This window comes from Equus przewalskii, chromosome 19, assembly GCF_037783145.1.
Source record: "Equus przewalskii isolate Varuska chromosome 19, EquPr2, whole genome shotgun sequence".
Classification (NCBI taxonomy): Eukaryota; Metazoa; Chordata; class Mammalia; order Perissodactyla; family Equidae; genus Equus; species Equus przewalskii.
The window spans coordinates 32,154,570-32,175,887 of record NC_091849.1 but is presented as its reverse complement, the minus strand read 5'-3'; the positions used below and the strand labels follow the sequence as shown (position 1 = coordinate 32,175,887).

Genomic DNA, 21,318 nt, shown 5'->3' with positions numbered 1-21,318 from the left:
CCAAGGGGACCTTGCCTCACCCTCTCTCTGTCTCCTTCTCAGCTGCAGAGGAAGAGACCCCCACCCCCACAGAGGTGGAAGAGAGCCCCAGCCCCACGGAACCCGGCACAGAGGCCCCAGAGCCCCCCGAGGAGCCCCTCCTTGGGGAGCTGATGGTGACAGGATCCTCCCCAGACTCGCTGAGCCTGTCCTGGACTGTCCCCCAGGGCCACTTTGACTTCTTCACCGTTCAGTACAAGAACAGGGATGGGCGGCCCCAGGTGGTGCGTGTCAGGGGCGAGGAGAACGAGGTCACCATTGGGGGTCTGGAGCCGGGGCGCAAGTACAAGATGAACCTGTATGGCCTGCACGACGGCCAGCGGATGGGCCCCGTCTCTGTCGTCGGGGTGACAGGTGAGTGGACGGTGGAAACCCCAAGGTGGGACCCAGTAGGAGGGTCACCCTCTGATGATGCTTGAGTGGGGTGCAGGAGACCCTCTGCTGGAGGCTGAGCCATGGTGCCCTTTGTGCTCCTTCCCACCCCTGTCTTCCTGAGCACCAGTGGGTCCTCTTGAGCAGAGAAGGGCACCCTGAGCTGTGCTGGTGGCTGCCCTATGTCCCACAACTTCCCCCAGAGGCCCTGGGCATGTTTGTGAGGTGTGGACCAAGCAGGACCACCCAGCCCCCTAAGCTCCTGTGAACTGAAGTCAGGGCTCCCAGTCAGGGCCACAGCTTCAGGGAAGACCCAAGGACATCTCCTGGGGACCCTGCCTCACCCTCTCTCTGTCTCCTTCTCAGCTACAGAGGAAGAGACCCCCAGCCCCACAGAGGTGGAGGAGACCCCCAGCCCCATAGAGCCCAGCACAGAGGCCCCGGAACCTCCCGAGGAGCCCCTCCTTGGGGAGCTGATGGTGACAGGATCCTCCCTAGACTCGCTGAGCCTGTCCTGGACCGTCCCCCAGGGCCACTTTGACTTCTTCACCGTTCAGTACAAGGACAGGGACGGGCGGCCCCAGGTGGTGCGTGTCACCGGCGAGGAGAACGAGGTCACCATTGGGGGTCTGGAGTCAGGGCGCAAGTACAAGATGAACCTATATGGACTGCTCGAGGGGCAGCGCGTGGGCCCTGTGTCCACGGTGGGCATCACCGGTGAGTGAGGGCTGAGGGTCTCAGGGGAGCATCACCTTCTCCTCCTGGGCAACCCAGTTGACTGTTCTCTTTCGCCACCCCTGAGAGTTCAGGCCTGGCTCCTCTTTCATGCCCTCCCTCCAGGGCCCCAGTCCAGTGGTTTGGCCTTTGCCAGCTTCAATCTGATCATCCACACTCAGAGCCTCCTTCTTATGGTCATCCACTGGCCACTTCTGAGGTGAAATGTTTCAGGCACAGCCAAGTCTGACTTTACCAGAATTTGCTTCTCTTTCCGTCTTAATCACAGCATTCTTTGTTATAACCACCACAAAAAAAAACAAAAAATCTGAAAGAAACAACCCACCATCCAACCACACTGGGATGTTTAAATAATTAGGTGACATCTCTAAGATGAGCTATGTCATCATTGAAATGTTTTAAGACAATTACTTCATAACATTACTTTGAAAAAATCCCCGTAAGTTTTATAAAGATGCTCATCACAACCACCTGAAAATAACGCGCATGGCAAGAAAGCTAGAAGGACACATATCCCATGGGTGTATAGTTTGTGGGACAGAATAGAATGTTCCAGCACTTTTATTCTGTTTTATTCTATTCCGTGTTGTCCAAATTTTCTTAAATGACAAGCATTTCTTTTATAATCAGGGAACAATTTTTTTTATATAATATCTTCTCCTCCCTTGTACTCCTTGCTTTTCCCCCCGTCACTCTTGCAACTTATTTCCTTTCTAATTGTATAAAAGTTACAACTTCTGGTCCCTAAAAAATTAGGGAAAACATCACAAGGTGAATTAAATTCCAGAAACGCACGCAGGCTGGCTCTTCTAAGTCATCGTCAGCCAGATTCTCATCCTGTGCGAGTGTTTCACAAGGGCCCCTCTTGACGGGGACCCAGCCCCTCTGAGGGTCAATGTTTTAAGGGCGGTCGCTGCATCTGACACCGAGTGAGAGGTTTTGCGAGGTTTGCTCTCCTGTCCTGAAGAAGCTTCCAACAGAGAAACTCTTTTCACTCAGCCTGCCTGACTCCTGGGGGATGGGCCTCGTTTCTACGTGTTCACAGGAAGGGGGGTACCAAGAGAATCTTCAGAAAATGGCCATTAGTATATTTCACACCCTGAAGGAAGGTTAAGTTTCATCTGCTGTTCAGTTATTTTTCCTCTCTATTTTGGCAAATTACAAGCATATACAAAGAGGGCAGTAGAAGGGACCCGTGTTCCCACTCCACATCCCCAACCGGATTATTAATTTTTATAGTCCTGGGTTTCTTTTTAAGTCTTTAAGTCTTTTCTAGTGAAAAGAATATAGCAACATGATGAAAAGTTTGGAAAACAGGAAGAAAACCTCTCATCAGACCACCATGTGAGCTGATTGATAGCCGTCATTAGTAACAATGTGCATTACATCCTCTCTTTCTGCATTTTCCACTCAGTGCCTGTTTTAAAGTTGCAGAGTGTTCATGTAATTCTTGGCTCTTGCTTTCTTTGTATACAAGGTACATTGTGAGCATTTATCCTGTGGCTGTACAACCTGCATTAATCATCATTTTAATGGGGGTTTGATGCTTCACGGTGAAAGTGCCATAACAAAATTAATCATCTTCTCCGGGTCATTTGGGTCCCTGACACATTTTGCTGTCGTGAATAATGCCATGATGAACTCCCATGACACAACTTTTTCCTGGTTTTTAATAATTTTCTTAGGATAGCTGCCCAGAAATGGGATTATTGGGTCAAAGGAAATGAGCATTATTTTGGCTCCTGACACATATGTCCAAATTGTGGTGCCTGCCAGCCAGGACGTGATGGCTGTTGGGAGCCTGTCTTAGCTGTCTGTCAATCAGTTACCTAATGGCTAATCCCAAGGCTACAGGAGCCCAAGGAGTATATTTGCTAGATGCCCTTTGTTGTCCCTATTGACATCACGAGCAAAGCAAGTTGCCACGTAAGTCTGCATCCTCCATCTCTTCTCTCAGCCTTCCAGGATGTTGAGGAGACCCCCAGCCCCACAGAACCCAGCACAGATGCTCCGGAGCCCCCCGAGGAGCCCCTCCTAGGGGAGCTGACGGTGACAGGATCCTCTTCAGACTCACTGAGCCTGTCCTGGACCGTCCCCCAGGGCCACTTCGACTTCTTCACTATGCAGTACAAGGACAGGGACGGGCAGCCCCAGGTGGTGCGTGTCAGGGGCGAGGAGAGTGAGGTCACCGTTGGGGGCCTGGAGCCGGGGCGCAAGTACAAGATGAACCTGTATGGCCTGTACGAGGGGCAGCGTGTGGGCCCCGTGTCCGCGGTGGGCGTGACCGGTGAGTGGACGGTGGAAGCCCCAGGGTTGGACCCAGTGGGAGGATCACCCTATCTTGGTGATGGGTGAGTGGGATGCAGGAGACCCTCTGCTCGATGCTGAGCCTTGGGCCCTTTGTGCTGTCCTCATCCCCAGATCTCTGAGGACCAACAGGTCCTCCTGGGCAGAGAAGAGCCTCTATGAGCAGTGCTGGTGGCTGCCCTGGGTCCCACAGCTGCCCCCAGAGGCTCTGGGCATGTTTGTGAGATGTGGCCCAAGCAGGACCACCCAGCCCCCTAGGCTCCTCTGAACTGACCTCAAGGCCCCCAGTCAGGGCCCCGGCTTCAGAGAAGACCCAAGGACGTCTCCTGAGGACCCTGCCTCACCCTCTCTGTCTCTCTCTTTCTCAGCTGCAGAGGAAGAGATCCCTACCTCCACTGAGGTGGAGGAGACCCCCAGCCCCACAGAACCCAGCACAGATGCTCCGGAGCCCCCGAAGGAGCCCCTCCTTGGGGAGCTGATGGTGACAGGATCCTCCCCAGACTCGCTGAGCCTATCCTGGACCGTCCCCCAGGGCCACTTCGACTTCTTCACCGTTCAGTACAAGGACAGGGACGGGCGGCCCCAGGTGCTGCGTGTCAGGGGCGAGGAGAACGAGGTTACCGCACGAGGCCTGGAGCCGGGACGCAAGTACAAGATGAACCTGTATGGCCTGCACGAGGGACAACGTGTGGGGCCTGTGTCCACGGTGGGCACGACCGGTGAGTGAAAGCCGGGGTGGGGCAGGGAGGGGAAGACAAGCCCTAGAAGACTTTCCCTTTACTACCATCTTCGTGAAAACATAAGTATTCTTGGCAGCATGTCTTCTTTTGCATATCAGATGGCCCGGATCTTGTTAAAAGGCAGATTTGGATTCAGCAGGTTTGGGCTGAGCCCACAGATTCTGCATTTCTAATGAGATCCTCAGTGATCCTGATGCTGCTGGTCCGAGGACCACACTTTGAGTAGCAAAACTCTTCACAACAAAGGAATTGGACACTTTCTTAGAATGTGTTGGAGAGAATTGTACTCTCTTCCGTGATCCCTCATGGAGGCTCAGCCTCTATGTAGCTGTCTGGAGGCTGTGAAGGAAGATGGAAGGTGCTCAGAATGCAGCGTCTGCACTGAAACACCCCAGGCCTCGTGGTTCGAGTATTACCAGACTTATGACTCCAAGGGGTCAACAAAGATGTGGGTGCCCGCACTATGGGAGTTCACTGGGTAAACCTTGAACACAGCAGAGAGACAAGTTCTTATCCTAATGGGGCTCACAGTTGTGGGGAGACAGGCTGTGGACCAGCAAATCAGGCAAAAGGCCATGTGTGTATGACAGGAACCCCAGGGCCAGGCCGAGACTAGCAGCAAAACCTAAGCCAGCCGGCTCAAAGGACAGCCGAGACCTAAGGTCAGGGAGCTGTTAGCTTGGTGACAGCTAGACATGGGATGACAAGTGTGTCAGATCAGTATCACAGCTGGTGCAAAGGTCTGGAAACTAGGAACATCATGGCATGAGAAGAACTGAGACGATTTTGTATGAAATCCTTTGAGTCAAGGAGATAGTCTTGAGATGAGGGTGGAAAGGTCGGGACAGCTCAGGAAGCCAGAGAGTCCTCCTGGGATAAAAGAGGTTTGCTGCACAGTTTTAAGCTAAGATTGACACCATCAGATGCATTTAAAGGCTCATTCTGGCTGCCTTGTGAAGAACAGATGTGAGAGGGAGGCAGAGAGACCAGCAGGGAGGTTGTAACCCAGGTAAGAGGGGAGGGTGGCCAAAACCGGGATGATGGGGCTGCAGCTGTGGGCAGTGAAGAGATTCGGAGGATCTTAGGAGAGAGAGTTAGACACTCTGAGTCCCACGGCAGATGGGGACAGGAACAGGTCCAGGAGGCCTCCAAGTTTCTGGTTGGGGAAGGGGCTTCTGAGCAGTTGGAAGCAAAGACATGAACCAAAGGGAGTGAGATGCCAATGAGACCCCACTGGAGGGAGGCGCAAGGGACAGTAACCACGTGGGCCTGGGTTCAGAGGAGAGGTGGGTGCTGGAGACAAAGGGAGAGGTCACAGGGGTGTTGGCAGGTGGTAGATGAGGATGAGATGATAGGAAGGCTGACGTTAAAGAGACCAGAAAGAATAGATGACTTAGAGCCACTGTGGACAGCAACATTCTGCCCCTTATTACCTTACTTTTATGATACACGCCCTTTATATGCTGAACTGAGGAGATCTCACCTGACGCCGAATGTTTCTGTCAAGCTCCAGACTACGAAGCTATAATCACCCAAGCCCCGCCCAGTGAGGCCACCGAACCTCCCATCAAACCACGCCTGGGGGAGCTGGCAGTGACAGATGCCACGCCTGACTCCCTGGGCCTCTCCTGGACAGTCACCGAGGGCCACTTTGACCACTTCCTGGTCCAGTACAAGAATGGGGACGGGCAGCACAAGGCAGTGCGGGTGCCGGGGCATGAGGACAGGGTCACCATCTCGGGCCTGGAGCCAGACCACAAGTACAAGATGAACCTGTACGGCTTCCACGGCGGCCAGCGCATAGGTCCTGTCTCCACTGTTGGTTTAACTGGTGAGTGTGCAGTGGGATGCTGGGCCCTGCCCTAGGCTGGACTCAGTTTCACTTTTATTCTCAGTATTCGGGTGTTTTTGTCCCAGAGCTCCTGAGACCGGTTCTGCTGGTGTCTTCACTGCAAGCCTTTGGTGTCACCCCAGCCGTCTTACCCTTTACAATGGGCTTTTGCGGTCTTTGCAGAGGCAGCCCACCAGAGAAATAACACAGACTCAGGCGTACCTGGGGCTGATCCTAGCCTCAGCACATTTGAGCTGTGTGACCTCAAGAGAGTCACTCAACCTCCCTGTGCCTCTCTTCCCTCATTTGTAAAGAGGCAATAGGCACATCTGTCTTGCAGGGTGGGCATGAGTGTGGACACTATGTTAAGTAACTACAGGCTTCCCCTTCTGAGGAAGAGAATTAGTTCCTGAAAACCCTTGGGGGGAATTCTCTAATTCTCATTGATTTCAGTGGGTGAAATTGTATGTGTTCCCCAAGCTCCAAATTGATACCTATTCATGCGAAATCAACACTGACTCCTGCTGGCATGGATCCTGTTACTTCCAGAGTTAATATCAGTCATATGTGCAATGTAACAGGCACTTTCCTGCCTGAATCACTCCATACCAGGGCTGTCTGTCACCTGGTGAAGCAGGCTCTTTTGTAGCTGTCACCTCTGAGATGCTTAAGACCCAATTCCCAAACAGAACAGACAGATGCACACGATGCTTTTGTAATTCGACTATAAGGCAGAATAAAATCCTACAGAGAACAGAAAACAAAGCAGATGACACCACACATACCAAACCAGCCCGTTCCTGGGGCCAAGATGGGTCCTCTCTGCCATCGGTTAACAGGAGAGCTAATACCACGTCCAAACAGGACCCAGCTGCCAAGATGGGCTCACGTGGCCTCATCTCTGCCCTCAACTGTGAAACCTAAAGTGCTTTCTAAACACGCTCCAAAAAGCCTTCTAAACCAGAGGCGGTGTTAAAGGAAAACACACATGGAGCAGAATCCCAAAGCTGAGTGGATGGACCCCGTGATGTGACTCGTCTGTTGTGCTTGGTGGTGTTACAAAGCCTTAGTTCTGTCCCACTACACAAATTCAGTCTGAAGCTCCAAGGGTTTGGTGCCTGCACCGTTGAGTGTCATGGGGTCCCACCCTGCCATCAGAGTGTGCTCTGTTCCCTGGTCACTAACCATTTAAACAGGGGAGATGATGTCTCAACCCTGGGGCACTGGCATCTGGGCTGCAGGGCCCTGGTGTGTCTGGGAGAAATCCCAGAATCCTCTGTTAGAAGGGAGCCCACGAGGCATGTCCACACCTTCTGTTTGTCTCCTGATCCAGCCCCAGAAACAGACCAAGAAATGAGCCCAGCCCCAACAGACCCGCCCACCATGACCCCCGAGCCTCCCTTCAAGCCGCGCCTGGGGGAGCTGGCAGTGACAGACGCCACCCCCGACTCCCTGGGCCTCTCCTGGACAGTCACCGAGGGCCACTTTGACCACTTCCTGATCCAGTACAAGAACGGGGATGGGCAGCCCAAGGCGGTGCGAGTGCCGGGTCACGAGGACAGGGTCACCGTCTCAGGCCTGGAGCCAGACCACAAGTACAAGATGAACCTGTACGGCTTCCACGGCGGCCAGCGTGTGGGCCCCGTCTCTGTCATCGGGGTGACAGGTGAATGGACGGTGGAAGCCCCAGGGTGGGACCCAGTGGGAGGATCACCCTCTCTCTGGTGGTGGGTGAGTGGGATACAGGAGTGCCTCTGCTGGAGGCTGAGCCTTGGGGCCATTTGTGCCCCACGCCACAACCACTAGGTCCCTGAGGACCAACAGGTCCTCCTGGGCAGAGAAGGTCCACCCTGAGCTGTGCTGGTGGTTGCCCTGGGTCCCAGAGCTGCCCCCAGAGGCCCTGGGCATGTTTGTGAAGTGTGGACAGAGCAGGACCACCCAGCCTCCTTAGGTCCCTCCGAACTGACCTCAGGGCCCCCGAAGACCCAAGGACATCTCCTGGGGACCCTGCCTCACCCTCTTTGTGTCTCTCTTTCTCAGCTGCAGAGGAAGAGACCCCCAGCCCCACAGTGGTGGAGGAGACCCCCAGCCCCACGGAACCCAGCACAGAGGCCCCAGAGCCCCCTGAGGAGCCTCTCCTGGGGGAGCTGATGGTGACAGGATCTTCCCCAGACTCGCTGAGCCTGTCCTGGACTGTCCCCCAGGGCCACTTTGACTTCTTCACCGTTCAGTACAAGGACAGAGATGGCCGGCCCCAGGTGGTGCGTGTCAGGGGCGAGGAGAGGGAGGTCACCATTGGGGGCCTGGAGCCGAGGCGCAAGTATAAGATGCACCTGTATGGACTGCACGAGGGGCAGCGCGTGGGCCCCGTGTCCACCGTGGGCATGACTGGTGAGTGAGGGGCAGGCCGTGACCCCCACGTTTCCCTCTGTTGCTCTGCTGTTTCCCTCTTTGGAATCAGCACTCCTCACAAATGGCCTCTGGGTCCCTCTCTGCTCATAGGGTCTAATGATCGTGCTTTGTCCTTGCGTTGAATGAGGACAGATGGAGCCTGTGCTCAGGGTCCTTTGGGCATGAAGCCTATGTCTCCCACATTTTTGCTTTCTTCCTCCCTTCATGATCTGGAACCTCAGATGTGCTCCATTGTTCACGTGTGGCTTCCTCAGGCTCCCTGACTGGGCATTTTAGTGGCTCAGAGCGCGGCTCTGGAACTAGGTTCTCTAGGTTTGAATCCTGCTCCGAATGTACTGATTGTGTGATTTTGCAAATGTTTCTTAACTTTCCCGTGCTGCTGATCCCCGCAAAATGCAGATAATAACAATAGTACCTGCTTCATATGTCGCGTGAGGATAAATGTGCTACTCTCTGTGAACTGCTTACAGCAGTGCCTGGGACACAGTAAGCTCGTGAGCACAGTTTGCTACAGAATGTTCACTTCACAGCCTGGGGAACGCACTCCCTGTCTTGTGTAGAGTCCTGCCATTGACCCCTCAGCTTCCTCTGCTCTGTTCCAGCCTCCCTGCCCACAGAGCCCCCAGTGGCACCCCGCCTGGGGGAGCTGGCTGTGGCAGCCGTGACCTCGAACACAGTGCGCCTCTCGTGGACAGTGGCCCAGGGCCCCTTCGACTCCTTCCTGGTCCAGTACAGGGATGTGCAGGGGCAGCCCCAGGCCGTGCCCGTGGGTGAAGACCTCCGCGAGGTCACCATCTCTGGTCTGGACCCAGCCCGCAAGTACAGGTTCCTTCTCTTCGGACTCCAGGATGAGAAACGGCATGGCCCGGTCTCTGCAGAAGCAAAGACCCGTAAGTGAGGGCTGCAGGCCCCTTTTGCCCCTGGAGCCTCCTGACCGTCCTTCGCCCCCTTGTGGCAACAGTTGGAATTTCATGTTTCTCTGCTCCACACTCCAGACTTCAGGGCCCCAGACCCATTTATTTACTGTGTCCCGTGAAATCCAGGTCTTGAGCTCCCCCTTAACCTCTCACTCCCATCCTTCTCCCTGCTCCTCTGACATCCCAGGGACGCTTACTCTCTTCCCTGCCTCCTCTTTCATTGTCACTCCTCTGCCTGCCCGCTTCCTGACATGTGGCCTAGTCAATCTCTCCCAGCTCCCAGAGCCCCTGCATCCCGAGGAAGCTCTATTGGTTTCTATCTCTATTTCTGTCACTCTCCATGCACCTCTCTCTCTTTTCCAGTCCCAGACACGAAACCTTCTCCCCGCCTGGGGGAGCTGACAGTGACGGCCACAACACCTGACTCCCTGGACCTCTCATGGACTGTCTCCGAGGGTGAATTCGACTCCTTTGTGGTCCAGTACAAGGACAGGGACGGGCAGCCCCAGGTGGTGCCTGTGGCTGCAGACCAGCATGAGGTCACCATTCCCGGCCTGGAGCCCAATAGGAAATACAAGTTCCTGCTCTACGGGCTGGCAGGCAGGAAGCGGCTGGGCCCCATCTCTGCTGACGGCACCACAGGTGAGCACTGGGCCTGCCTCCCACCTTTTTGTATCCGAGCCCCCAGAGCTGGCCCCGAAGCCTTTCCCTGAAGTTCATACTCCTGTCTTAGGCTTGGCATGACAATCATACACCAAAAGCAAAGGTTTATGGAGTCCCTTCTGTGTGCCGGGCACTGCTCTGAGTGTTTTACATGCATTATTTCCTTCATTCACTGACTGCCGATGTAATAAAAAGAACCCAGGCTTTGGAGCCAAGCAGACCTCTGTTCAAATTCCAATTGCCAGCTGGGTGGCCAGGGACAAGCCACTTCTTTCCCTTGAACCTCAGTTTCCACACCTGCATGATGGTTGTGAATAATACCTACTGGTGCTCAGTGAGTGTTCACATTCCCCTCCCTCCATCCCAACTCTGAGGCAGGAGGTGGAAAATATGGGAGGGTTTGGCTGCAAAAAGACTATGGAAAAATCTGGTGTCATTGTGTCCATGACTCAGCCCCCCAAGGAAGGGGTGGAGGTGGGTCACTGACCCTTACCCCACCTCCAGGATCATGAGTCACTCTGGCCAGACAGGGATGGGGCACACAGCCAGTTGGGGCCTGGGGCCCTCAGACTCCATAATTCTCCTCCTCAAACTCATTATGGGACTGGATACAGGCTTCTCCTCCAACCCCATCAGTCAGCACCCCTCCCCCTGACCCAGGCAAGTCTCTTCCGTGCTCTGCTCTGCTCTGCCCTTTGTTCTCCCAGCTCTGCCCCTGGCTTCTCCCTCTTCCCCACCTGGCTGCCCTGGTCCGGTGGTGTTAGTGCAGGGCTGGGGAAGCCGGTGGAAGGAGGGCCCAGGCTGATGGTGATCGAGGGGAAGGTCGTGGGCAGGCAGTGGGAGCCTGTGAGCTTGGCTGGCTGCCCAGCCCAGCTCTTACTGTTTGGGGGCATCTCCCTGACAACCCAGATGCCCTCTGGGAGCCTTTCTCAGCTCTGGCCACATCCCTGCTCAGGGGGCTGAGGGTCAGGGGGAAGTTGAGGCCCTTCTCTGCACCCCTAGCCATCCCTCTCTCACAAGGTGACCTTTCATGCATTTACTGCACCCTTGATCACAGTGGGGAGAGAGTGGGAGTAGGAAGGAGTAGGGGGGTGGCCTCCGGGGGAGGAGACCGGGCTGCTCACCCTCCTTCCTACAGGGCAGGACTGGAGCGGGCCTATCTCAGGTGGCTGTCCCTGGACTCACACTTCAGGGAGCCTTGTCCAGACCCTCACACCTCCCAGAAGTTGCCAGGGCTGAGGTAAAAGTGGCTCTTGATTAAGAGTTTCTCCCCCGCTCTGCCCACAGCTCCCCTGGAGAAGGAGCAGCAGCCCCCACCCCGCCTGGGGGAGCTGACGGTGACGGATGAGACCCCAGACTCCCTGCACCTCTCGTGGACGATGGCCCAGGGCCCCTTTGACTCCTTCGTGGTTCAGTACAGGGACACAGACGGACAGCCCCGGGCCGTACCTGTGGCCGCAGACCAGCGGGAGGTCACCATAGAAGGCCTGGAGCCTGGCAGGAAATACAAGTTTCTGCTGTATGGGCTCCTAGGAGGGCAGCGCCTGGGCCCCGTCTCTGTCCTGGGAGTGACAGGTGAGCAGGAAGCTGGCCTGCTTGGCTGTAGCAAGCCAGCCTGAGTGAGTTTCCTTGTGCCTTTGGGCTGAAGGGACTGGCAGGAGTGGGCAGGGGCACTGGGGAGCCCTTCTGGCACAGGAGAGGGAAGAGTGCAGGAGGGTCAGCTCTGACGGTGACCAAGGGGTCGGGCAAAAGTAGGAGCCTGGACAGGAGGCAAGGAAAGGCCCTGACGGGGCTCCCCAATCTCCTGACCCCCACCCTATCCCAGCACTCCAGCTGTCCCCATCACTCTGCTGGGGCAGCTCTTACCATTCCCACAGGGTGGCCTTGCCCAGATAGGGGCAAACCTCCCCCCCCCCCCCCCGCCGTGGATGAGTCAGGAGCATTTTCTCAAATGGAAAATTGCTGGAAAACAAAATGAGAAGGGGCATAGAAACCAATAGAAGTGGCTGCATTTATGGAGCAGGCTCCTCTTCCAGAGGTTACTGACACCCGCCTCAGATCTGCCTGGCGGGCGCGGGGCCCCACCTGCTGGCCTGCTTTGCCCTCTCTGGTCACCAGCCAACTCCATCCTCAGCTTTTCTCAGAAGGGAAGACCCAGTGCTAGGAGCTCAGGGAGTGACTGAGCTCTTCCTGCCTCAGGCCATGAGCACAGGTGTCCCAGGCCAGATGGGGAGGGAGTATGGCCTGTGCAGACACCTAGATAAGACGGGTTGTGATAAGACGTTGGGGTGGAGAAGGGGAAAGCAAGTACCTGATCCAGACACAGCAAAGGAGCCCCACAGAGGAGTGATAGGACCACCGTGTTGGTGCTCAAAGAGGCCCAGAGCTGGCAGGAGTCAAAGGCAAAGCAAGGATATGGCAGAGTCAAGAGAAGGAAAATGCTAGAATAGCCTCAGTCCCTCTCTTCTCTCTACTTGGCTGCCATGGCCAAGACCTGTAAAGTCCTCACTTCAGCCTTGGGCCAGCCCTGGAACCCCCTCTTTGGAGGGTTAGGAGTAGGGAGGGCCCGCGTCACAGCCCCCGCTCAGCTTCTCCCTGGGCTTCTTCCATGCAGCCCCAGAAGAAGACACGCCAGCCCCCTGGCGCCCTGCCACAGAGGCCCCAGAGCCCCCCAAAGGGCCCCACCTAGGGACGCTGGCAGTGACCAACGGAACCCCAGACTCCCTGCGCCTCTCATGGAGTGTGACCCAGGGCCCCTTTGACTCCTTCGTGGTCCAGTATCGGGACACAGACGGGCAGCCCCAGGCCTTGCTCGTGGGTGGCGACCAGAACAAAGTCCTCGTGTCAGGCCTGGAGCCCAGCACCTCCTACAAGTTCTTCCTCTATGGCCTCCATGAAGGGAAGCGCCTGGGGCCTGTCTCAGCCGAGGGCACCACAGGTACTGCCAGGCGGAGGCCCTGCATCTTGGCCTCGCTTACCTCTAGTCTGGGCCTGGGAAGGGCGAAATGGAGTGCCCAGAAGTGGTGACTGTAGGACAAGAACATGAGGAGGGTACCATAGAGGGAGGAAGGGGTGGACAAGCAGCCCTTGGCTTTACACACACACGTTGTCACTATGGCTGGCAGCCTGTGGGTGCCAGACCCTCATCATCTCCACTTTACAAATGAGGAAATAGGGGCCGGGGTGGGGTGTCAGAAAGGACCTACCCTAGGTCACCGAGCTGGTGTGCTGCTATCTCCAAACCCTTCTCTCCCACCAACTGTGTGCAGGGTCAGCTCCTCCTGGTCAGACCCCAGGGGAGCCAGGGCCCCGCCTGTCCCAGCTGTCTGTGACTGACGTGACCACAAGTTCACTGCGGCTCAACTGGGAGGCCCCACCTGGGGCCTTTGACTCCTTCCTGCTCCGCTACGGGGTCCCGTCACCAAGCACTCTGGAGCCACATCCGCGTCCCCTGCTGCAGCGGGAGCTGACAGTGCCGGGGACACGGCGCTCAGCCGTGCTCCGGGACCTACGTCCAGGGATCCTGTACAGCCTTACATTGTATGGGCTGCGTGGGCCCCACAAGGCAGACAGCATCCAGGGCACCGCCCGTACCCTCAGCCCAGGTAGGGCCCCATGCTGGGCACATATGCACACTGCCCCAAAGTGGGGGCTTTTTGTACTTCGTAGGGTGAGACCTAGTGCCTCAACCAGAGGCGGGGTTGGTGAATGGTATAGGATTTGAAGGAATCTACAGAGTGACTTCCGTTTCTAGGTCTAGAGGAAAAGGGTGGTGCTGAGCATGTCTGGAGCCAGTGGGGCCCGGGGAGAAGGAGGGGTAGGATTCCTGGGCAGGAAGCCCCTGTCCTGTGCCCTCACCATCACTCTTTGACACACCCGTCCCCTCAGTTCTGGAGAGCCCCCGTGACCTTCAATTCAGCGAAATTGGGGAGACCTCAGCCAAAGTCAGCTGGACGCCCCCACCGTCCAGAGTGGACAGCTTCAAAGTTTCCTACCAGCTGGCAGATGGAGGTGACAGCCTTTTGCCTATGTCCTCATTTGCTTTCATTTCTCCTGTGCCCTGCACTCTGCCTGCCCTGCCGCACCTCCTTGCTTCCCCGGCCAACCTCCCAAGCCCATCGTGTTTTCAGGGGAGCCACAGAGCGTGCAGGTGGATGGCCGAACCCGGACCCAGAGACTCAAGGGGCTGATCCCAGGGGCTCAGTACGAGGTGACCGTGGTCTCTGTCCGCGGCTTTGAGGAGAGTGAGCCTCTCACAGGCTTCCTCACCACAGGTGAGATGGACGGGGACCTGAGAGGAGGTAGTAGGAGAAAATGAGGGTGTGGGTGGGAGTTGAGAGTGAACAGGGAGGGGGAAAGGGGCTGTTGGATTCGAGGCTCCAAGCGTCGACAAGAGGCCCAGCAGAATTTGGGAAGGGGAGGGGTGGGGAGAGCAGCAGGGGACGGCTCTGATCCCCCTCCCTTCTCCCAGTTCCTGACGGCCCCACCCAGCTGCGTGCACTGAACTTGACTGACGGATCAGCCCTGCTGCACTGGAAGCCCCCCCAGGCCCCTGTGGACACATATGACATCAGAGTCACAGCCCCAAGGGGTGAGCAGGGCTGAGGCCTCTGGAGGGGACTTGTTCAAGGTGGGGAGAACAGAGAGCAGGCTGGGCATGGAGGGGACAGATGCTGACGCTGCACCCCCACTCCCAGCCCCCCCTCTACAGGCCTCAGCCCCCGGCAGCTCTGTGGACTACTCCTTGCACGACCTTGTGCTCCACACCAACTACACGGCGACCGTGCGTGGCCTTCGGGGCCCCAACCTCACCTCCCCAGCCAGCATCACCTTCACCACAGGTACAGCCTATGAGATGTGTGGGATGGTGGAAGGGGAGCTCAAGAGAACCAGGATGGGCTCCATCTTCTCTTCCCACCTTCCCCTCCCAGGATTGGAAGCCCCTCGGGACTTAGAAGCCCAGGAAGTGACCCCCCGCACGGCCGTGCTCACTTGGACAGAGCCCCAAGTCCCGCCAACTGGCTACCTGCTCAGCTTCCACACCCCTGGCGGACAGATCCAGGTGCCCCCACCCCTGCCCTACTGGCCAACTCCCCTCCCTGGGATCCATTCCAGGAGGCACTGCCTCTGCCTCTTTCGGTGGGGCTCCCCCTCCCTCTCTCCTGACCTGTCCCTTGTCCGTCCCACAGGAGATCCTGCTCCCAGGAGGCATCACCTCTCACCAGCTCCGGGGCCTCTTTCCCTCCACCCCCTACAGCGCATGGCTCCGGGCCATGTGGGGCGAGAGCCTCACGCCACCCGTGTCCACCTCTTTCACCACTGGTACTCAGGCGGTGGGACCTGAGGTTGGGGACTGAGTGGGCAGCATGGCTGTAGGATTTGGAAAAAGGACTGGCCCCTCACTGTCGTCTCCCCAGGTGGACTGAGAATCCCTTTCCCCCGGGACTGTGGGGAGGAGATGCAGAACGGGCCCAGCACCTCGAGGACCACCACCATCTTCCTCAATGGCAACCGCGAGCGGCCCCTGAACGTGTTTTGTGACATGGAGACCGATGGGGGTGGCTGGCTGGTGGGTGGCAGCCGGAAGCCCAGGGGTCTGCATAGGGCAGGGACTACTGCACCAGGAGCCAGAGGCTGATGGTGCTCCCACCTGCTTCCCAGGTGTTCCAGCGCCGCATGGATGGACAAACGGACTTCTGGAGGGACTGGGAGGACTATGCCCATGGTTTTGGGAACATCTCCAGGGAGTTCTGGCTGGGTCAGTGCCTCACAGTGATTGGGGGACCAGGGAAGGGATGGGAACCCTGTTGGACACCAGGACCCTGATGAGAGCACACTGCCCACCCCCAGGCAACGAGGCCCTACACAGCCTGACGACAGCCGGGGACTACTCCATGCGTGTGGACCTGCGGGCTGGGGACGAGGCCGTGTTTGCCCAGTATGACTCCTTCCGAGTAGACTCAGCCGCTGACTACTACCGCCTCCACCTGGAGGGCTACCATGGCACCGCAGGTGAGGGCTGGGCCTGGGAGGGGCGGGGAGGGGGGATGGGGAGAGGGGAGGCCCTCACTGTTCCTTCCCACGCCCTGCCTAGGGGACTCCATGAGTTACCACAGCGGCAGTGTCTTTTCCGCTCGTGATCGAGACCCCAACAACTTGCTCATCTCCTGTGCCGTCTCTTACCGAGGGGCCTGGTGGTACAGGAACTGCCACTATGCCAACCTCAACGGGCTCTACGGGAGCACAGTGGACCACCAGGTGAGGGGCCCGGGAGGCAGCACAGAGCTGGGTGAGGTTGGGTGGTTGGCCCGCCTGGGTGTGACATGCAGTGTGACAGGACAAGTTTACTGAGCCGCTGGGTTCCTCAGGGCCCTCCTCTGTGAAATGGGACAATAATCCAATCTCACCAAGGTGTCTTGAGGAGGAGGTGATTTATTGGATGTAAAGGGCCAGCTCCAGATTAAGCCTCAGTCCTCTGCAGTTGAGGGTTATGAAGGGAGCAGGGAGGGAAGACGTTTTATTGATTCCTGGGAACCATCTCCCCAAAGGTGCAGGGGTGGGAGCAGATGGGATGTCTAGCTGTGACTCTCTCCCGACAACCCCTTTCCCAGGGAGTGAGCTGGTACTACTGGAAGGGCTTCGATTTCTCCGTGCCCTTCACGGAAATGAAACTAAGACCAAGAAGCTACAGGCCTCCGGCCCGGGGAGGTTGAGCCTCTGCTCAGCCTCCCGCGCCCCAGTATGACTGCCGAGCACTGAGGGGTCGCGCTGGGAGAAGAGCCAGGGGCCACCGTCACCACCCACCCACCGGAGGAAGCCTTCTCCACCCGCGATCTCACAGCACCATGTTTACAGGGGGGAGGGAAGGGGTTTATAGGGGAGCAATAAAAGGAGAAACTGAGGCACGTGAGCGGTGCGCATCCTGCTCCGTCACTGGCGCTCGCCCAGGCCCGGGGTCCCCGCTCCACGGGGCTGCAGCTGCACCTGGAAAGGCTGCATGGTGAGGTTGACGCCGCAGTGGGGCTGGGGCTGCAAAGAGGGCAGGGCGCCGGCGGGCGGCAGCAGCGTGAAGGCGCGGAGCAGCTGCGCCAGCACCACGAAGAGCTCGAGGCGCGCCAGCGGCTCGCCCAGGCACACGCGCGCCCCGCAGCCGAAGGCGAGCGTGCTGGGGCTGGCGCCGGGGTACAGGAAGCGGTCTGCAGGCGGAGGGACAGACCTGGGGTTCAGCGACCGCCCTCCCTGCACCTTCCGCCGCCCCCCGCCACGGGCACCCGGCCCCGCCGCGCACCCGGCCGGAACTCGTGCGGCTGCTCCCAAATCGTCTCATCCAGGTGGGCGCCTTGGAGGTTGGGGATAATGATTGTGCCCTTGGGGATGTCGTAGCCGACGATGCTGAGGAAGGGTGGAATTAAGAGGCCTGCGAGGACCCCACTTGGGCCTTCCCCACTGCTCCCTACCTCTCGGGAGTCACCTGGTAGGCCGCGTGGTGCGGTGCGGCAAGGCCAGGGGCACGACCGGCCGCAGGCGCAGCACCTCGGCGATAGTGGCGTTGAGCAAGGGTAGCCGTGCGCGGTCTTTGAATGGGACTGTGGAGCCCAAGGCTCTGGGGCCCAGCTCACGATCCAACTCGTCCTGCAGTCGCTGCTGAATCTGAGAAATGGGGGCAAGGCTGGTGTCTGGGGTCTGAGCCCTGCCGCAAATGGATCCACGGTTGCCCGGTCTCTGGACACCATGGAGCAACTCACGGGAGCCTTTGTGCCAGTTAGGAGGAGGGCCCCCTCCCCCGCCACACAGCTTGCCTCGGGGCAGAGTGAGCTGGGTTCCTGAGGCCTGGGCCAGGCTGCCAGAAAGGAGCCTTTTGCCTGCCCCCCGGGTCATACCTCAGGGTGGTGAAGCAAGAATGCCACAGCCCAGGAGAGGGTGCTCGCAGTGGTCTCCGTTCCACCGATGAAAAGGTCCACCATAGCCATATGCACGTGCCCTTCAAGGAGCTGTCCAGGGGCCTCTTCCACTGTCGGCCTGCCCAGTCCTTGGAGCATGTAGTCTGTCATGTCCCTCCACCGGCCTGCCACTATGCTCTCCTGGGGAGGGGAAGAGGAGCCAGCCTGAGTGCCTGGTTTGAGAAGAGGGGTCTGGAGGGGCCAACAGGTCCAGGACTGGTGGCATATGCCGAAGAACCTGCCTAGTTCTGGGGCAGTAGCATCACCGGCTGTGGGCTGAGGGAGAGCCCGGTCCACGCACAGTTCCCACCTTGTGCTGCCTCAGCTGCTTCTCTATGATGTGATCTCTGTTCTCCATGGCCTGCTTCAGTCTCCAGAGGCCTGGGTTGGGGAAGAACTGGGGCAGGGAGCAAGAGAGCGTAGCGGCTGGGAAGGAAGCCTGTTCCCCCACCCTCACCCTTTCTCTGAGGACCCAGATGTCCCTGGGCTCCACCTCCTCACCCTGAGAAAGGGAATGATGTCCAGAATTTGGATGGACCAGTGTTCCCAGGTTCTCATCAAGTCCTGGACACAGTCCTGAATGGCATGTACTAAGGTGTCTTCCTGCCAGAAAAGGAGGAAATTCTTTCAGTTCACGACCAGGAGACAGTCAGGGAGGGGCTGAGGGGTGGGCCCAAGCATATATGAGGGCAAGAGAGCCGTAACCTTGTCTCCAAAAGTGAGGTAACAGATGATGCTGCAGGTGAGGAAAGAGAATTCCTTCTGGATGGCCACGGGGGCACCGGCCTGGGCTCTCATGCGCTGTGGAGAAGGAGCATGAACTAAACAGGCTGGGGGGCTACTGGCAGAGGTGAAGCTGACCTGGGATGGCCATGGGAGTCCAGCCTCACCTCACAGAACTCTTGGGTCAGCTGTTCCACCAGGGGCTCCATGGAGTTGCGGATGCCCAGTAGCAGGGCTGAGCGGGTGAGTTTCTTGTGGGCCTTCCAGAGCAGGGAATAGTCCCCTAGTGAGAGATCCTGGTAGCGCTGAGACACCAGCTTATCTGCCAGTAGGTGTGGGGGGCAGGGGAGGTGTCAAATTGATGAAGGAAGCCGCAGACCTGACCTCCCCTGCCTCCCCGAGCCCCTGTTCTTCTCTCAAGAAATGCCCCCATCCCTTACAAGATAGTAACTCGGGTCTGCCAGCAAAGTCCACCCACTTCCTGATCATGGCTTCTTCAATGGTCCTCTTGGAGTTCAGCACCACCACAGCTAGGAGACAGCCAAAGCAGGATGTCAGCAGGGAGAGGACCCCACCTCCCCACCGTGACGGGGCCAGGGAGGGAACAGACTCTCACCTTGCAGCCCGAGGCGGAGCCTGTAGATAGGCCCAAGTTTCTGAGTCAAGCCAAGCAGATAGATGGGGAGGTTGGGCTGCAGCAGGTGCAGGAAGCCAGGGACAAGAGGTGGAAGGTGGAGGCTCCTGAGCTTCCACTGACCCCAGAGCAGGCGGGCGCCTGCCAGCAAGATCAGCAGCAGCAGCAGCCCAAGGAGTAGCATGGCCGGAGACCCATGAAAAGGCCCTGGCCCAGCCACTTATAGCTCTTGAGGCCCCCCCATCCATCTTGCTGTTCCGGCTGTTCTGGGGCTCCCCTCAGGTCCCTACCCACTGTCCTTCCCACAGAGTGGCACACTTCTGAAATGGCATAAGTCCCATTGGCCTTGGAGAGTCCATATTTCAAAGAACCATCCATCAAGAAGAAAGGAAGGGAAAGGAAACCCTGACCTTTCTCCCACAGCCAGAATCAGCTTTCTGGCTCCACATCAACCATGCAGGAAAATGTGTCCACTCTCTGGCCTGAGCCCTCATCCCCCACCACCCCACCTTGGATCAGCTTATTGCTCTGGAGTTTGTCTCAGAGAGAAAATGGCAGTCCCTGCCTAATATGCCCTCCAGTATTGCCTGAAGAACAAAATGAGATGAGAGTGATGTGTGTTTTTCTTTTAACTTGCAGATAGGGTGACCATATGGCCTGGTTTGGCTGGGTTGTCCCAGTTTATACCTGCAGTCCCAGTATGATTTGTTATTGGTGCGCCATTTCACTCTCAAAAGTTGAAGAACATGAAGGATTACGTGGTCCCCCAATTTGGAGCTCTAACCATGTACCTGATACTCTTTGGTTGCAAGAAAAAGAAACCAACTTGAGCTGGCTTGGGCCAAAACTAAGAATTATTATAAAAATACAGGGGTATCTCACAGAACCCAAGAGCAGGAGAGCAGGAGAGCAGGAGAGGGGACCTCACTGGCCTTGGAAGGCTGAGGATAGGGAACAGAAAAAGCCCTCAAGACGAGGCCGTTTTCCTCACTCTTTGTTTCTTGCTCTTTGTCTGCTGTCCTCTCCTCTCTCTCTGCAGTCAAGCTGCTTGTGCTCTGAGGTGCAGGCAGAACAGGACTGCCTTTGGGGTCACAGTCCACAGGGGACAGGTCCAGCCCCGGGCAAGTAGGGATTCTCGGCATGACTGAACACGCCCCCATCGATTCCAAAGTCAGAACTCAATAGCCACAGCTGGGGTCAGAGGTCCAGCCCTATTCTGGGAGCCACAGCCATAAGTGGTGGGGTCCCACTGGACCAAGTAGGGCTATCAGGGACCACTTTTATGGGTGAGGAGGCAGTTGAGGCTTAGAGGAGGAGCTTGGGGAAAGGTCATGCCAAACATGGGTGACAGGGCTCAGTGAGAGATTAGGGCTACCTGGGGGTGTGAGTGAGGGTTTGGAGGTGACCTGAAGCCCACACCATCCCCAATTCCCTGTCCCCGGGGATGCGGGTCCTTGCCCCCTCAGAGCTTCACCCAGAGCACAGGCTGTGCCACTGTCGAGACCCCAGCTATACCACCCACCAGCTTGAAGAGCTAACTGCTGGTGGTCCTGGGGGAAGAGGCTCAGGCTCAGTCTGGATCCATGCCCAGGACTGGGAGGGAGAAAACAGGGGTGGGATTTCTGGGGCTGAGCAGCAACAGCTGCCACCTTCCTCACAGTTGACCGCCCAGACCCAGGCCACATCTTGCCACAACTGCAGCTGAATCCATGGCTCTCGTAAATGGGTTTATGCCACCACCATGCTAACTGGCTTTTGGGCGAGAGATCTGACGCGTAACTGCAGGGCCATGTAAACAACAGCCCTAGGAAGCTTCTGAAAGACTGGTCAGAACGTCTCAAAGTTGCATGGACTAGGAGGGGACTCCATTCAAAAGGAGTGACCTGGACAGCTGGCATGCTTGTGAACATCCCCTCATGAACGGATTCCACTTGGCTTGCTAGCCTTCCACCCCACCTCCAAATTCAAATTCCAGACATGATGAATTACACGCAGTGCCCCTTAA

The 21,318-nt window shown here is 57.3% G+C and overlaps 2 protein-coding genes across 6 annotated transcripts in view; one reads left to right on the top strand and one right to left on the bottom strand.

The window, feature by feature from the left end:
* Positions 1-16,926, top strand: part of TNXB (tenascin XB) — a 55,460-nt gene extending 38,534 nt beyond the window's left edge. For 4 of the 5 annotated variants that reach the window (XM_070585750.1, XM_070585749.1, XM_070585751.1 and 1 more), the window contains 23 exons: positions 43-393; positions 778-1,128; positions 3,104-3,433; positions 3,822-4,172; positions 5,701-6,024; positions 7,358-7,690; positions 8,065-8,415; positions 9,039-9,326; positions 9,717-9,995; positions 11,304-11,591; positions 12,631-12,954; positions 13,286-13,621; positions 13,905-14,027; positions 14,147-14,290; positions 14,488-14,607; positions 14,714-14,857; positions 14,948-15,078; positions 15,206-15,338; positions 15,434-15,585; positions 15,678-15,774; positions 15,867-16,028; positions 16,111-16,274; positions 16,628-16,926. In XM_070585750.1, the coding sequence (XP_070441851.1) occupies positions 43-393; positions 778-1,128; positions 3,104-3,433; positions 3,822-4,172; positions 5,701-6,024; positions 7,358-7,690; positions 8,065-8,415; positions 9,039-9,326; positions 9,717-9,995; positions 11,304-11,591; positions 12,631-12,954; positions 13,286-13,621; positions 13,905-14,027; positions 14,147-14,290; positions 14,488-14,607; positions 14,714-14,857; positions 14,948-15,078; positions 15,206-15,338; positions 15,434-15,585; positions 15,678-15,774; positions 15,867-16,028; positions 16,111-16,274; positions 16,628-16,729 (5,378 nt within the window). In that variant the 3' untranslated portion in view covers positions 16,730-16,926. The remainder of the gene's footprint in view (positions 1-42; positions 394-777; positions 1,129-3,103; positions 3,434-3,821; positions 4,173-5,700; positions 6,025-7,357; positions 7,691-8,064; positions 8,416-9,038; positions 9,327-9,716; positions 9,996-11,303; positions 11,592-12,630; positions 12,955-13,285; positions 13,622-13,904; positions 14,028-14,146; positions 14,291-14,487; positions 14,608-14,713; positions 14,858-14,947; positions 15,079-15,205; positions 15,339-15,433; positions 15,586-15,677; positions 15,775-15,866; positions 16,029-16,110; positions 16,275-16,627) is intronic. The other variant, XM_070585748.1, reaches the window with a different exon arrangement.
* On the bottom strand, positions 16,431-20,370 carry CYP21A2 (cytochrome P450 family 21 subfamily A member 2). The gene is made up of 10 exons (XM_070585781.1): positions 19,296-20,370; positions 19,120-19,209; positions 18,847-19,001; positions 18,662-18,757; positions 18,458-18,559; positions 18,267-18,353; positions 17,897-18,097; positions 17,488-17,666; positions 17,305-17,408; positions 16,431-17,212 (listed from the first exon to the last, which is right to left on the bottom strand). The coding sequence occupies exons 1-10, from the start codon at positions 19,495-19,497 to the stop codon at positions 16,947-16,949; spliced, it is 1,482 nt and encodes a 493-aa protein (XP_070441882.1). The 5' UTR covers positions 19,498-20,370; the 3' UTR covers positions 16,431-16,946.
* Positions 20,371-21,318: the final 948 nt, after the last annotated feature.

Excerpts from the sequence above, each read along its gene's own strand:
- CYP21A2 (XM_070585781.1), bottom strand. The coding sequence starts at position 19,497 with ATGCTACTCCTTGGGCTGCTGCTGCTGCTGATCTTGCTGGCAGGCGCC. Across the intron at positions 19,210-19,295 it reads GCTCCGCCTCGGGCTGCAAG|CTGTGGTGGTGCTGAACTCC; the intron begins GTGAGAGTCTGT and ends GCTGTCTCCTAG. Across the intron at positions 17,409-17,487 it reads CGCACCACGCGGCCTACCAG|CATCGTCGGCTACGACATCC; the intron begins GTGACTCCCGAG and ends ACCCTTCCTCAG.